This window comes from Papaver somniferum, chromosome 1 (genome assembly GCF_003573695.1).
Source record: "Papaver somniferum cultivar HN1 chromosome 1, ASM357369v1, whole genome shotgun sequence".
Classification (NCBI taxonomy): domain Eukaryota; kingdom Viridiplantae; phylum Streptophyta; class Magnoliopsida; order Ranunculales; family Papaveraceae; genus Papaver; species Papaver somniferum.
The window spans coordinates 240,550,161-240,566,678 of NC_039358.1; the positions used below are offsets into that span (position 1 = coordinate 240,550,161).

The following is a 16,518-nucleotide window of genomic DNA, read 5'->3' on the forward strand; positions in this document are numbered from 1 at the left end:
TATAACTTTGTTGTTTTAGTAGTTGTGTCTATTTCTTGCTTATGAGGTCTTATTGCGCCTCCTAATTAAGGTCTTATTGAGCATCACCCTGTTTTTAAGGGTATTACTTTGGCGAAGTCTCAAACTCTTTCTACTTTTGCGAATAGCAATCCATCAACCTCGCCTTAACATTTTTGATAAGTTTTCTTTCTGCAACAATATGACAGGCCTATCTATTCCCATGAACAGTAGCCTCATGACATTTCCGTCTTTTTGGGTCACACATCTCCCTAATCTGGAGGTTGCCATCCCTTTATATTTCCCCTGAGTGCCCCTTCAAGGAGGTTAACCCTAACATTCATGTTGGTCTCCTCCCATCCGGTTATTACGACATTCAGTTGTTTTCGTGACTTTTTATCCTCTTCGCCGATAAGGATCGGAGTTACGAAGTCACACCCTAAGTGGGGTTTCTTTGGGATCAAGTGCATCGTAGCCAAGACTGGCCAGACAGACATGGCCGGTAATGCTCCAGACGTCCCAGGCACCCGCAACTCAACCAAATACGTCGGCGCCTTGGTCATATTTTTGCACCCCTTACCGAAGGCCATCATAAAAGAGACCCTCAGCGGATAGGTCTTATCATTGCCCCTAGCTTTCTGCCTGAGAGTTGTCCACGACATGCGTTAGGTATTTGCCTCTTGCATTTTCATGTGAACTAAGGTGCATGTCGTGGGTTCCCATCCTTCCTAGGCGAAGGTTTTATGCTTCCCTAGAAACTTTTTATTTCATATTCATTATTTGCCTCATAATCTTGAGGTCTTACTATCTTTGGTTACTCGGCGAATATTTATTTCATCAATATTTCATCAAATTTTTATTGTTATGCTCTTGAAAATTGAGTACATCGATCGTTTCATTTTCATCATCAAAATAAAGAGATTACATTTATCTTATCTCATTGTATCTTTCTTATTCTTCTTCCATATGAATGTGCTCGGCTTGGTATTTTTTCAACTCCTTCATTTGTACTGCATTTCTTATCTTGAATAGTGCGGAAAATAACGGCTTCCCGGTTGATAAAGCATAGATGAACGATCGCACCAACTCCTCTTCCGAGATTCTTCCCTTCAATTATTTGCATACTGCTTCCCATCTTGCGACGAGTCTTCGCAAGCTCTCATGCTCCTTTTTCCTTAACGAGAAAAGCGTTGCTATTTCTAGATTGCACGATTCATTCCTTGAGCATTTGTTTACCATTTGCAAATCATTTTCTCTCCTTTCCTTGGGGATATTGTTTCTTCCTCGAGTAACTGCTATTGATTGTTGCATTCGATACTCCCTTTCCCTGAATTCTCTTCCGCTGCTTTCTATGGCCTTCTTCAAGTCTTATGGCTCCTTTTCTTCACCTCGTCCCAGGCCTTCTCTTTGTCGCGTGTAATGTCTTTCTTTAGTTCGTGCTTCTCCCATAGCATATCTCTCCTCCTGCACATTACTATCAGCCTTCTTCCTTTTCAAGTGATTATTTCTGATGATCAACTTCTCATTTTCCCTTTCTAACCTTATTCGTTCCTTGCCCAAATCCTCTTTTATTTTGCCTTTCTTGGTAAAGTTCTTCATTTAACCGAGCCATCTCCTCGTCTTCGCGACTTTCTTTCAATTTATTCTATGAATTTTGTATTTGAACGCTTTCCTCGGCCTCTTGTCCCTGTGCCTTTTTGCCTCTTGACCGGTTCATCTTCCCTCCTTCTCGTGGAATTTGCTTCTCCTTTGTCGTGGGAGTTTCCTTTTTATTCTTTGTCATTTCATTTCCTTCAGCAACCTTCCATTTCTTGGCCTTTCCACCTTGTTTTTGATTGACCTAGACTCCTTCCTCTGGAGTTGCGTTATTATCTTCCTCGATATGAATTTTTGCTTCATTGGTTTCCTCCTCATCCTCCTGCGTTCCGCTCAGTTCTTTGCTAGACTCTATCGTAAATACCGTCAGTTGTTCGGCTCTTCTTTCTTCGCTGACTTTCTTCCTTTGTTCCATCTTCTTTCTTAACTTCTCCTCGTAGTTATGCACGTCTTTTGTTATACATTCTTTTACGTCTCTTAGATCTCCTCTTATCTCGCCGTTTCCGCTTGGCATTCGGAATCGGATCGCCTGGTGATATATCGACGCAACTCCCTTTATTCCATCTATCCAAGGCCGCCCTATGAGAGCATTGTAGTGAGAATCGACATCTACGACACAGACTGTGACCTTCGTCTCTAGTTCGCCTGCGAGAATCTTCACGTTCAGTTCCCCCTTCGGCTTAGACGCTACCCCATTGAACCCATATATGTTATATGTAGAAGGTACAAGATCCGAGTCCTTGTATCCCATGGTCCTAAATGTATGGTAAAAGAGGATATCGACTGAACTCCCACTATCAACTAAGATTCTGTCTATTGCCCAAATTCTCCTTTCCTCAACTTGCTCTTCCTCCTATCTAGAATATTTTCCGAATCCCAAGGTCACGACCAGAGGATTTGTGTGCGAAATTTCCCCATCAGGTGCATCCTTCGCCGAGAAGGTTATCTCCCTCTTCTGCCATTCCTCTAGCGTCTCTTTCGTAATGACGCTGAATATTTCGTCTCCCTCGAAATCCCTCTTGTGTACATTTTTAAGCACATTGTCATGAAAGTCTTGGAGACTTCTTGACGCGTTAATTATCGAATTACAGTTTAATTGTTGCTTTCCTCGGTCTATCTCGATCCGGTATATTGGCTGATTCTCACGAGGTGGCGGGGGTGGCACATAACCCTCTAGCAAATGCGCGAGTTTCGCCGAACGTTCCAGCAATCACCTGTTTGGTATCCATGGAAGTGACGATACTTATAAAGTTCATGACTTCGAGACCCTGGTGGGGGCTCTCTTCCGAAATTTGGTGGGGGAGGGATTTCCTCCGTCAGCACTATTGCCTCCCACACTTTTTCCACAGTTGTGTTAAGTCGTGGGAGTTTCACATCTTCAAAGATTGGTCCATTGGGCCTCCTTTCCCCGTATATGGGTCCCTGATTATTCCTAGGTTGGTATCCCGTATTGTAGCTTCGTGACTCATGATTTCTTTATTTTGACTCCTCATACCTTTGTTGATCAATCCACTCCTGATCTTCACTCGAGACGGCCACAAGCTTCGTTGGGACGGGAACTGCTGGCTCTCCGTTTCCTTGCCCGAGTTCATCCTCTACTGCGTGCACCGTCCTTGGTAATAGCCTAAAACTTCCTTCTTTCGCTGGGGCCAACGTCATTTCGCTGACTTGCCTCTGTTTTTCCTCCAACGCTATGTATTCCTCCTGGTACTCCCACAGCTCATTCATCGTTATCGAGTTTCGAATAATGAATATATGTGTGTACAGCAGGTCCGTTGGGATCAAAGCATTCACGAAGGCTAAGATGAAGTTTCTTTCATCAACTCTCCCTACTAACTCGCTGCACACTATTCTCCATCTCGTGACCAACCCCCGAAAGTTTTCTGTTGGCCTTCTCCTCGAGTTGAACAATATCTCTATCCTTGGTCTCAACAAGTTGTTTCTTATGTACGTCGTCAAGAATATCCTCTGCAAATCTTTGAATGATGATATTTACTTTTCTGTGAGTCCATCGAACCAGCTAATGCCTCCCCTGTTAAGCTCGCGGAGAAATATCGACAAAGTACTGTGTCATTTCGGCCCCATTGCATCAACGAAAGGGTATATTGTTTCAAGTGTTGCACTGAACTTTCCGATCCACTGAATATGCTTGCAAGAATTGGTAATACACATTTCTCCGGTATGTCGGTATGCATGATCTCATAGGTGAATGGCGATTTATCTGCTTCCTCTATTGCTTCTGCTAATTGTACTCTTCCACCTCTTCGCGATTTATTAATTCAAGCCCTCATATCTCTCAACTCGTTCAGGACTTCTTGGTGCAAGTTTCCTCCATCCTCCTCATGGTGCGGCCTCTCATCACGCTAACCCTCCCTTCGCCTGGTCATCGCCTTTCCTCCTCGTATCGAATAAGGTTCGCCCGACGTTGCAGTTCGTCCTCCTGCCTCTGTTCCTCCTCATGTCTACGCCTCTGATCTTCCCATTGTGAGATCTCGCTCCAGTGATCTTCTCAAGTCTCTTTCTTCGTCTTCCTTCATTCGTCGTCTTCTTCTTCGTCCTCCTTCATCTTCCTCGCGGTCATTTCTCCTTCACCGCAGTTCATCTTCCTTCGAAGATACAGTGTTTCCTTCCGAATCTATGGCATTCATATCCACTTCGTTAAGTTGCAGGTTTTGTTGCCTCAACCTAGCATTATGCCTTTCCAATTGCACATGTTGTTCCGCCAAGTCCCGATCCCGTTCTCGTTCACGATGGAGCGTCTCCCTTAGCTGGTCCAACGTCATGTTTTCTTCTCCGATATTCTCTTCCATCTCCTCGCGAGCCATCTCCTCCTCGACAACGGTGTCTGTATCGGATGTGTGCACTGAACCTTCCCTGAGGCCATCTTCCTCCGTCTGCTGCTGGTTATCTTCTCGTCTTCCTCCTACAGCTGATGTTCCTGCCCGTTCCATCCTTCCCCTCTTATCTGCCAATCGTTTGCTTTTCCTTATAGCTATCACATGCGCTGCTCGATCTGATGTTCTAGCCATCAACATATCCTTATTTCAATATCAACTGAGCTTTTCCAACCCTAATTATCTAGATCTCCTTTTTTCACAACCGCGACTTTCTTCTAAATCTTAGATGAGGATCGACCCCTAATCTTCAGTCCCTGTTTCTAGCGCCAAAATGTGATTACTGGAAATCCAGCAACACACTCAAATGGAGAATATGCAAGATGTAAGACATAATAAACACTAGAACTTAAACTTATTTATTAATCTCAAGCGAAATACAAGTTACACTCATGGGTTACAAGGAAACCCTAATCCCTTCTCCCAGCCTATGAATTACAAGGAAACCCTAACACTCTTTCTTTCCTATGCTAGACCTTTTCCTCTCCAAAAATCTCTCCCTTTACATTGTCCAAAGGTCTCTATTTATAAGCTTAAGCAACCTTAGTGGCATACAGCTCATATCATCTCGCCGAGGTTACTTTATGCATCGCCCGGAGCATATTCCATAAAGTTTTTCCCCACCTTTCGCTGACTTCACGTGGTCTTGTCGGGACACCTGTCCTTTTTCTTGCGCCCTACTGCTCCTACTTCGCGGTTTATCTTCTTCGCAAAGTAATCTTTTCGTGACTTCGCCTTAGTATCTTGATAGTCCTTCTACTTTATTCGGGGTGGAGAGTTATCTCGCGCTTGTGATTTGTATTTCGCCTTCTGATGTTGACTGATTTGACAGGTCACTGACACGAATCTTTGACTAGGATTTCCTTACCTTACTTAGTATGACACGTGACAATCCTATTTCGTGTACCTAGATGAAAACTTAGAACTTTTCCTACTCCCGGTTGACAATACCAAACTGGCGTATGTGGAGTTCAGTGTTACCCTTTCGAGTCACGATCACGAGCATAACTTTAAAATTCCAGGTATGTATTGTTTGGAATATGTGTATTTATGTACTTATGGACAGTTAATTACAGTATTGTGACCTTAAAATATTTCGGTTTTGCAGAAAGAAAGCACCAACTCACACATGATCATATTAGAGTCGGTCTGCACTCATGCCTCTAACCGAACTCTGTAACCACTATCAGCAACACGATACCGTTACTAGTCAAGTTAAGGTTACTTTTCTGACAAGGGAGGCGAGAGCTTGATCTGTATTGTGTATTTCGATCGTGGATACCTGTTGCTTCGCTAGTTACCATTATTGAAGCTTCTATCTGTGTAATATGTTTCTCTCAAGGACTAGTGTTGTTATTAGTTTGGAGTGCCTAGTTTTGTTTCTGCGGTTCTCTTGTTTGGGCTTTCAGATGTTGTATATGTCTCTAATATGTTTCTGGGTTGTACTTCTTTTCGCCTTCTTTGTGGCATTTCTTGCCTTGATCATCGTATGCTTGTTTCCTTTGTCGAATAATACTTATAAGATCCTTGAGATGTTATATCGGTTATTTAAGAATTACAAGTTGTTTTGCGATTATTCCAAACACCATCAAAAAAAATTTATTAAGCGAAAGTGGGTTATTATGCAAAGAAGTGAAAGGAATAAAGGATGCAAGAGAGATGAGTGCTATAGACGGCTATTCATTACTATAATTTCAGTTACCACATCTGATTCGTTATCGCCCACGCCCAAATGCATATAAAAAAAATACTATTCAACGCTTCCCATTGAGTAAAAGCGATAGAAACGCGATCTCTGTTAGGATTTTCACGGGCCGCCGGACCCTATTTCTGGGCCCGACCACATAGCATCGATACTGTTCTCATTTGACCACCTGTTGCAGAAGGTGTGGGGTTTTAATCTAAAAGGCCTCGGTGCTATTTAAGGAGATGCCAAAGCTTACTAAGCGCCACATGTACTTCTCTTTTTCCATGTGGGACTATCCTAGCTACACATATGTGGTATTTATCGAGCCACATACTCCAACAATCTCCACCTTGGCGAGATTAAACCACCTCACCAATCCAATCATACTCCACCATATGATCACCGTCCGTATAGCTACCTATCGAACATGATTATTGTCACTACGCGCCCTGGAACCCTACTCTACCTTGAGTTAATGGGAAGGCTAGCACTAACTCCACCTTGAGCACAACCTTGCCCACCATAAAATCCTGCTCCACCTGAGTTAATGGGATGTGGCACTAACTCCACCTTGAGCGCCAACTCTACTTTGGGCCTTGCCTGATCCACCTTGAGTTTGACTCCACTTGCGCCCTAAACCGGGTGACATACACAACCACTTCTCCGTTCGGACAGTAGCCCCAACCATACGCTCTGATACCAGTTGTTAGGATCTTCACGGACCGCCGGACCCTACTTCCGGACCCGACTACATAGCACCGATACTGTCCCCACTTGACCACCTGTTGCAGAAGGTGTGGAGTTTTAATCTAAAAGACCTCGGTGCTATGTAAGGAGATGCCAAAGCTTATTAAGCGCCACAAGAGGATCATGTGTGAGTTGGTGCTTTCTTCTGTCTATACATATGTGGTGTTTATCGAGCCACATACTCCAACAATCTCTTCTGTCTCCAACAATCTCTTCTGCACTCCTCTTATTCCATGTGGGACTATCCAAACTATACGTGTATAGTTCTTATCGAGCCACATACTCCAACAATCTCTTATGTCTCCCCTTCTCCTTATCTCTGTGACATAGAAGCATTATTTTATAGTCCGTGTCTCTCCATTACTCTTCTGGTGGAAAGTGCAGCTGCCTCACTTGCGCGTAATGTTCCGGATGCCATGATCGCTGCGAACTCGGCAGTTATTTCCTCCTGCACCTTCAATCTTGCATCCCCAAGAGGATCCCCACCACTGTTTGTCTTTTTCTTCTCTGGCATTTCTACAGTAGATGTCTTCCCATCAGAACCCAGTAGATTACCCGTACCATTAGCTATTTCTCTTGCTGACGTGGCAGGTGTTAGGACTGAATGAGAAGGCTGCTGACCTGAGGAAGTAGGTCTGAACTGAGGGACTTGGGGAACAGCACCCGATCTCAATGTTGTCTCTAGTTGTTGTATCATGGGTAATATCATAGCACCCATAGGGCTACTCAAAACATTATTAGGTAGCTCCACTATGTAGTCGGGCATGTTGGTGCCCACTAAAAATTGGGCAACCTGATTACTGAAGCTATTGCAATTGTGTCCGAGCAAATTATAGGTTTCAGCTGTATACCGAGGACTGATCTCCTGTAAATACTCTTCAAAAATCTCCTTGGGCACATGTGGAACACCCAAATCTACCACCTTGATAGGTTTTCCATACGGGGTGGTTCCAACAGGAGAATGTCGTATACCTCCCCCAAAGTAGTATTCACTCCCAAAAACAACTATACCTGTGTGCCAGATTCCTTCAATAGCTCTGCCTAAAAAAGTTGTAGAGAGTTGACGAGCAAGTCCTTGACTTAAATCATACACATTCAGTGTAACCTTTTGCCCTTCCTCTGCCATTGCTCCCAAAATTTGATAAATAAATCCAATAAATAGACTGCCAAAAAAATACTCTGAAGATCCCAAAGACAAGCAAAGAATTCTCGATATGTATCTGTTTAAGTCTAATAGTACTGCACTATATGAAAAAACTGCAATAGCTGTCGCGCATCTTGAAGGGAATGCACTAAGATGGTATAAGTAAGATACTTCTTATGTGGGATCTTGGTTTCAGATGATTGGAATACCGTGAAGATGTTGTAAGAACCAAGAACAGCTAATGATAGCGAGTGGTGATAAGTGTTGTTGCAAAACTTAGAAAGACTTAACGCAAGACTAACAGAAACTTGATATTAAAATTTAAAATTAAATCTCCTCAAGAATTAAAATTTAAATCTCCTCAAAAAAAAAAAAAAAAAGAACTTGATGTTAATAATTACCAGCGATAAAGAATACCCAATAGTAGAACTTGTTGACGATGAAATCCAACGGCCGTTTTAGCTGCACCACGTACGTTTCTTCTTCTTTTCTTTTCTAGCGGTGAAATACGGTGGTGACTGTAATGTTTTTCTTATATTTATCATTGAATGAAAAGGCCTAATTACAGGCAACATTACTTGAAAGATAAGAAACCAAACCCTAAAATAAATAAATCTTTTAATGACAACAAAATACTTATTTTAATTCAAACTCCGCAGTTGATTAGCCAAGGTGGGTTCTATAATTTTAATAGGCTGGACCCGAATGATGGATCGAGAAGACCACATAAATTCAAGTGACGTATCGGGTCAACAAGTGATATATCGGGTCAATAACATTGACATCTAAAGATTTAAAGGTCTAGATAAATAAAGCTCCCACGTTGAACGGTGAGGAGACCGTCGCTCTTCCTACTGGCCGAAATAGGTTTTTTTGAGTTTTGTAAAACGAGCGTTTTGGTGAGGACATTTGACAACATATGACTAGTTTAAAAAGAATAGGAAAAAGATTAAAAATAGAAAATCAAATTCAATTTGGAATTCGTAAGGTGACAATATTTATGTGAGGACACTTGCCAACGTATGATTGGTTCAAAAATTACAAACTTTAAAGGAAACCATAACTTACCGTGTTTGGATTTTATGGAAGTCCAAATTCAATTTGGATATTGAGTAATTATTATATTAGGACTATTTTTTCCAAATTAATATATAAAGGGGAAAAAATCCACATATTTTCTGTGAAAATAAAAAGAAAAAAATAAATAAAATATGCACATATCCTCCACCTATATAATGTATTTCCGCCGCCACACCAAATCCAAAAATACATCTCCACAATGCGAGGCAAAGCCGCGCGCACACCAAATCAAACATGCATTGCCACGGGGTGAAGCCCTCCATGCACACCAAATTAAAAGGAATAACCAAATAAAATTTGCACATATTTTCCACCTATTTAATGTAATTGCCCCGCCACACCAAATCAAAAATACATGTCCACGGGGGACGAAGCCCCGCGCATACCAAATCAAAAATACATCGCCACGTGGCGGGGTGAAACCCCGCGCTTGCCAAATCAAAAAATACATCACCAAGGGGCGGGATAAAGCCCCGCGCACACTAAATCGAAAATATATCGCCACGGGACGGGGCGAATCCCCGCGTTCACCAAATCAAAAATACATCGCCATAGACTGGATGAAGCCTTGCGTACACCAAGTTAAAATAAAAAATATGCCCGGTGCGTAGCATGGACAAAAATCTAGTAGCCCATAAAACATGATCTTCTTAATATGCTTGTTGTCAGCTAATGTGACTATACACACTGTTTGTACCCTTGATAATCTTTTGTCTTTTGCAGTAACAAACACAAATCCACGCCAGGATCTAAGCATGGATGGCGGAATTTTATGAATCTTCCCGACCTCAATGATCGCTCAAACGGATATGTGAAATCCAATGCCTGTATTACTCAAGTTAAGGTTAAATAAGTGGAGTGCACGTGCTTTGCACGTAACAAAGCCTTTTCCATTTACATCTCTCTCCCATGTTCGAAAGAAATATGACCCTGGAATAAAAATGTATCTCTCAACAGTTCATACAAAAAAAATTATGCAAACACAAACCAATTTAAATGCAAAATGTATCTCTTAACCGTGGACAAATTCTGATGATTTATCCGCTGGTTTCTTAATCCAAATTCAATCAAGTTCACATTCTTTCTTTTCCAAACTCGCATTACTTGAAACCTTTTATTTTACACCAAACACAAACCAATTTAAGCAAATGAATTCAACTATTCAAGGTAAAGGAACATTTAACGCAATCCAATATAGAAGTTAGTAAAACGTTAAAGTGTCGTCGCCCAAAAGCTGGAGTCTAAAACTCCATCCGCACCCTAATGCCTACTAACCATTCATAATAAAAATTAACATAAAAGTTGAAAGAATGGCAATTACAATGCAGACTACTAGCCATGGTTGGTATTCTATAACCCCCAAATAGTTTCACGGCACATGCCCATAAAAAAGAAAAGAAATGCACATACAAAACATTGATTTTCATACCTATGCTTATAATTTGTGAATGTTGCCACGCATTGTACATGTTAGAGTGATCAGTTCACACATCCAAAATGATTGCTCATGAGCAAGAATGACTCAACATTAGTGTAAAGTGCCTCATTGGCTTCTATACTTCAACCATCATAATAATCATCGATCCACTATGAAGTCAGCACCATCACGTCAAAGATAGATATCTCATGCTAATTACCACCGAGTATGGCGTCCTTTGCAGTCACGTTGTTCAAGTGAGGTAGAAAAAGTTCGCTAGGAACCAAGACAGGGTCTAGGGAGACTAATATTTTTATAAGTCTAGGTCATTTTATAAGTCTCCCATACTGGTCCAAACAACACTGGTCTGGACTCTTAATTGAGTCCATATACATGACAATACAAAACTAATATTTTTATCAAAAATATTCCTCAACCTTTCACCTGGGTAACATGATATATCTCATAACATGTAATCTTCTTCATTACTTAAATATATCTCAGTAAACATGGCGACGAAGAATCTCGCCGTATGAATTAGAAGTCATCAAGAATCTATACAGAGTGGTTACAAAGTTCGAAACCGGAAAAATATTGGTTCATACACATGCTTGCAACAAAATGCAAGTGGAGTTTCAAACCTCCCAACCATTTGTGGTTCAAATCATACAGGTTTCCAAAACCTGTGTTGCTTTTTACTATGCATCAGCAACATAAACCACTTGGTCCACTTCAATTTCAAAAATGATAGACACTACCCCAGTTTCAAGCAAGTTACACGCACCCTGCTGTGGCATTTGGGTCCCACACCCTAAAACCACAAGAACATGGCATCTCCCAAGAAGGGTTCATCATCTGACAAAAGCGGGAACGCTCTATTAAACATACATGCTCAATTTTTGCTAGATATGCCAGTCCAACCATCCTAAGCAATTACAAAGTAATTTAAATTTTGGAGATGAATCAGTATAATAAAATAAAACCCAACTTAAACCCAACTTTTGGAGATTAAATTTTGGAATTCTGTATTAAATTTGTTGTTAATCTTCAAACAAAAATTGATTCACTACCTTACTTAAATCCTAATTGCTTTTCTTTGTATTATTAGAAATCGAAAATTTTCTACACACCTCTGAACCCATATATTTATCAGCACAGGAAGTTCTTATCATCAACATTGATTTCTTCGGGAATATCTGAAATTCGCAAAACCAGATAATAAGAGATTCACAAAACCTGATGATGACGATGTAAAATTAGTAATCTGAAATCGATATTCGATTTGGTTGGAGATAGAAAGTCATAATGCTCGGTGAGAAAAGTGGGGAATAATTTATCAGAGAACCCTAGAAAAACCCTCTAAATTTACAACTTCCATGGCATAATCAATGTATCCAATACCAAAAAAAGAACTAACCTGGTGATGAATCAGTACAACTACATGTTAAATTCCTCCATTGAATCTTCGTTTCAACAGGAAATCCAGTTTCTCTGACGGAGAACGGAGAAGAGAAGAAAAAAAAAAAAAAAAAAAAAAAAAAAAAAAAAAAAACGGAGAACGCAGAAGAAGAAAACCCAGTTTCTTTGTTCAATTTTTGTTGTTGTTTTTTAATGTGTAAATTGCAGCCCTTAAAGTTGCGTTTATTTACAGAAAACCCAGTGCACACACCAAATTTAGTTAGTTCATCTGACGGGTGAGTTTGAAATTCAGTTCATCGGACGGTTGATAATTGATGTGCAGACACCAAATTTAGTCACGGATTTTAGAGATCTAATGCCTGAGTTTCGAAGTCAGTTCATCTGACGGTTGATAATGCAAGTTTTTTTTTTTTTTAATAGGAAAGGATGAATCAATCATTGATAATAAGAGGAATTACTTAGTGTTTTGATCATGCTGGATCAATGTTTTAATCCAAGCAGGTTCATTATTAAACCAACTAAAGCAAATAGATTGAGTTCTTGCATACTTTGCTAGAGAATCTGATATGTGATTTGTATCTCTGTGTGCATAAGTGCAAACTCAAAAATCAAAAGAACTGAGAATATTAAGGGTCTCTTGGACAAGATTTTGTTGTTGTCTTTCCATTAATAACTGATATCACATTTGAGCAGTCCTCTTCCAGATGTATCTTCCTCCAACCATTCCTTTGCGCCCATTGAACCACTTCCAACAGTGATTGTGCTTCAGCTTGCTCCGGATCCACAGCTAGAGATGCACCTCCTCGCAATCCATAGTTGATACCTTGTTCTCCCCTGAAGTGTTCTTTGGTTGCTTCTCTTTGTGTGTGACTCTATCTGCAGCTAGTGTTTCCATTGATTTACCATCATGAGCAGGAGGATGAGAGGTGAGGAGGACATTGGGTGCCAGATTTTCCTTAGGGTCTTGAGTATCTGAGATCCTAAGTCTTTTGCCTAATCTTGCTGAGTTGCTGTCTTCTTCTTCTTGTGATGGACTATTAACCACATGAGCAATCATGATTCCATCCTTTGGAGGGACAAAAGGGGAGTGCTTTAATGTTTCCTTTTTTTGTTGTTGTTATTAAAGGGGGGAGATGTCGGACAAGAGAGGCGAGAGCTTAATCTTCCTTTGATCCAGGGAGTTTACAATAAAATGAAAATTTGAGTTAAATCCATATACATAAGACATTTTTTTCTAATTGTATGCCGATAAAACTTAGATCTTTTGGTACCATTTGGTCATTGGAAAATCTCGGTTGTGGTCAATGTTGACTGACTTAGTCAAATATTTGAAAGGGCAAATCTCATTTGCTTTGAGCAGTAATAATGTCAGGAACAACCCTCCGGTTTAAGTTGCACGTCTCTGTCAAGTAATGTTTTGGTGGTGTTAACTGCAGTTCCTTGTTACTCTTGTTTTGCTGGTTTTTCTTTGTGATATAAATGTTGTTGACTTGTTGTATAAGTCTCTAATACGTTGTTTATGTTTTTTAAGCTTTCCTGAATAATAAGATGATCCTTATTGAGACGTTATGTTGATTATGTGAGAACTACGAGATATTTTCCAACTTCCCCAAGCACAATCTATTTTATTTACATAACTCTATCATTACGAGCAAAAGATAAAATTAAAACTAATAAATTTTCGTTATTACAATTTTGAGGTTTACTATAATATATTTAATACGAAGATCATACAAAGTTTTTGGTTGGGAACCTAGCAACTCCACTTTGAATTGAAAAGCCTATTATACATTTATTTACATAACTCTATCATTACGAGCAAATAAAAATACAAAAAGGTCAGCTCAATTAATTAAACCCGATTATGTACTTCATCCGGGTTAGAAAACTTAAGTTATATATTATAATCGTCCATTATTTTATTTCAGAGATTTAGATTGATGCCCTATCCAGAAAATCAAGCCCTTAATGAAAGGAAGTTTAAGAGTTTTTTTTTTTTTTTTTGTCAATAGAATGAGAGAAAATGGTTTAAGAGTTGGTAGCCGAATGGACTTAAAAATGGTGAAATTTCGGACACTTACTATTTCGGCTCAAAAAATACAAAAGCCACACTTGTTGTATTTGTCAAACAACCACCGATCCTATATTGTGACAATATAAGTGCTACTTACATGGCATTGAATCCTGTTATGCACTTTCGTATCGAAACATATTGAAATCGTTATTGCTCGTGGAGGTTTGAAGAACCTCTATATCTCTGCTCGACATAGACTAGATGACATGTTCACAAAGGGTCAAGTTGCAGCAAAACATAAGCATTGTCCACCAAGCTCTCTCTGACGGAATCTCCTAAGCAGTTGACGAAGTCCAGTTGACGGAGTCCAGATAAGTTTGATTTATATTATACCTTGATGTATAGATAAGTGAATTATGAATATCCCTTGTATCCAGTGATCAGTTGTAACATATGGTATATTTTCATGTGCACAGTATCAATGCGAAAGTTAAGCCTTCTAAATTCTATTAGTACATACGTTGGTCTTATAATGAAGCAATTAGGTGATGTTCTTGGAAGGAAATATACACATGCAAAATGACATCGTAAATTACATCAACTTCAACGGTACTCAAATTCAACATAGTGTTATTACTGGGACGTGCTGAGTAAAAAATATACAAATGCTAAAGATGTAGTGTGTAAATTATATGCTTTTTCTCTGAGTTCCAATTCTTATTAGCAGTTTCAAATCTAGCCATTTCCCCCCTGAGCTCAAATTCGTAATAAGAGTTCTATATTTACTGGGGACCTACTGAGTCCGAGTCTGAATATTCCGGGTCCACCAGACGGAATTTCACCGACAACGTCGACTGAGGTTGGTCTCTATGATGCATATAGAATTAGAGCTTTCGTGCATATTAAGATTCTGTTCCCTCGCAAAAAGAATCAATATTCAATTTCACACCGTTTCTCATGGTCGTTGGTTACATACGTTAAGTTAAGAGGCAGTAATTAATGTATCACTACAAGAAACTTAATGTATTGCAACACCCAAAAATTATGGCATAAACCACTACTAGTGTCGTGATAACCTATGTAGCAAGAATTTTATTGCTGCACCCAAGCTTTATTGCTGTAACAAGAGATTATTATTTTTTGTCACATTCTTTTCATATTTTTGCTACAGTTGTGTGGCAAAAATTTCATTTTACAGCATTAAAATATAGCTTTTAATTGCAACTGAAAAGTATTGTGACTAGAAATTTATTTTTGCAGCACCTATATTGAAGGTGTGACAATATATGGTGTAGCAATAGCTAGATTTTCTTGTAGGATGGTAGGTAGAATATTTGTTACTAATGTAGGTAAGCAATAACCATTTTCATTTTTCCGTGTAAATCACTTCACAACTTGCTCCTCAATTATCCCGTTGGTCAATAAGTGAAATTTTCTTATAGCAGAACTGCAATAAGAAAAATATTTGGTCCATTAACGGTTCATAAGATTTTGAACTCCTAAGAGCAACTGCAGTGGTGCGATCAAAACCAAAGATCAAAGATCAAAAAAAAGATTAAATTTTGGGTTTAGTCCGTGTTGTCACGTAACGGTCCCGATTAAAATTTGGTCGCGCGTAATTTAAATCTCCGCCCCAAAAAAATTTCATCGGGCGTATCTCAAATGTCCGCCCAATCAATCACCAGGCACACTTTAAGTTTACGCCTGTCAACAGGCGTACTTTAAGTTTACGCCTCATTTTTTATTTTATTTTTTTAATTTGAATTTTCATCGGGCGTAATTTAAATCTCCGCCCGTTAACAAGCGTACTTTAAATTTACGCCCAGCAACAAGCGTACTTTAAATTTACGCCCGACTATATTAGGATTTGGTATTTGGTCGCGACCAAATATGGTCTGGAATTTGATCTTTGGCTGGGATTTGATCTTTACTCCGTCCCACTGCGTCACGATCTCATCCCAAATTTTTGGTTATACTCGTCCACTGTGGATGCTCTAAAGATTTATGGTTTTCCTTTTTTTTTTTGTCTTCCTCGTAGTGAAAATCAGATCATACTACAAAAGTAGATCGTAAGTAAACCAGATGAAAAAAATTGTGCTATCAATCAGAATGGTAGTAATAAAATAAAATCCTAGAAAATAGAACCAGACTGGTACACTTATAAATTATAATCATCAACAACAAGGTGCTCATTCACAAAACCCTGATCCAGTGGTGCCATTTCTTGTTCCTTCATAACAGCACAACTCCAAAGCCTAATTATCAATCATTTAATGCATGATATGCATCTCATCTCAATCAAACCCAGTTTGAAAACTGCTGATCCTTTTCTTTGATTAATCATAAAAAACGAAAAATAAGTTCCGATCGGAATATCCATCTGTAACTGTGAGACGTTGGATTATGTTGAGATAGGTTAAATCTAGACCGCTATATTAATTCTCACATAACATCTCAATAAAGATGATCTTATTCTTCAAGAAAGGAAATTACAACTAAAAACCAACATATTAAATACTTATA

General features: G+C 39.5%; 1 protein-coding gene and 1 long non-coding RNA gene across 2 annotated transcripts; both read right to left on the bottom strand.

The window, feature by feature from the left end:
• Nucleotides 1–7,261: 7,261 nt before the first annotated feature.
• LOC113274357 (desumoylating isopeptidase 1-like) lies at nt 7,262–8,049 on the bottom strand. The gene has a single exon (XM_026523770.1). It carries the CDS (start codon nt 8,045–8,047, stop codon nt 7,262–7,264), a length of 786 nt encoding a protein of 261 aa, XP_026379555.1. The 5' UTR covers nt 8,048–8,049.
• A 1,432-nt stretch (nt 8,050–9,481) lies between these two features.
• On the bottom strand, nt 9,482–12,055 carry LOC113339409. The gene is made up of 3 exons (XR_003355074.1): nt 11,980–12,055; nt 11,693–11,758; nt 9,482–10,075 (listed from the first exon to the last, which is right to left on the bottom strand). It is a non-coding gene; the product is annotated as an uncharacterized LOC113339409 (long non-coding RNA).
• Between the last annotated feature and the right edge of the window lie 4,463 nt (nt 12,056–16,518).

Coding starts and splice junctions, on each gene's coding strand:
- LOC113274357 (XM_026523770.1), bottom strand. CDS start 8,047: ATGGCAGAGGAAGGGCAAAAGGTTACACTGAATGTGTATGATTTAAGT.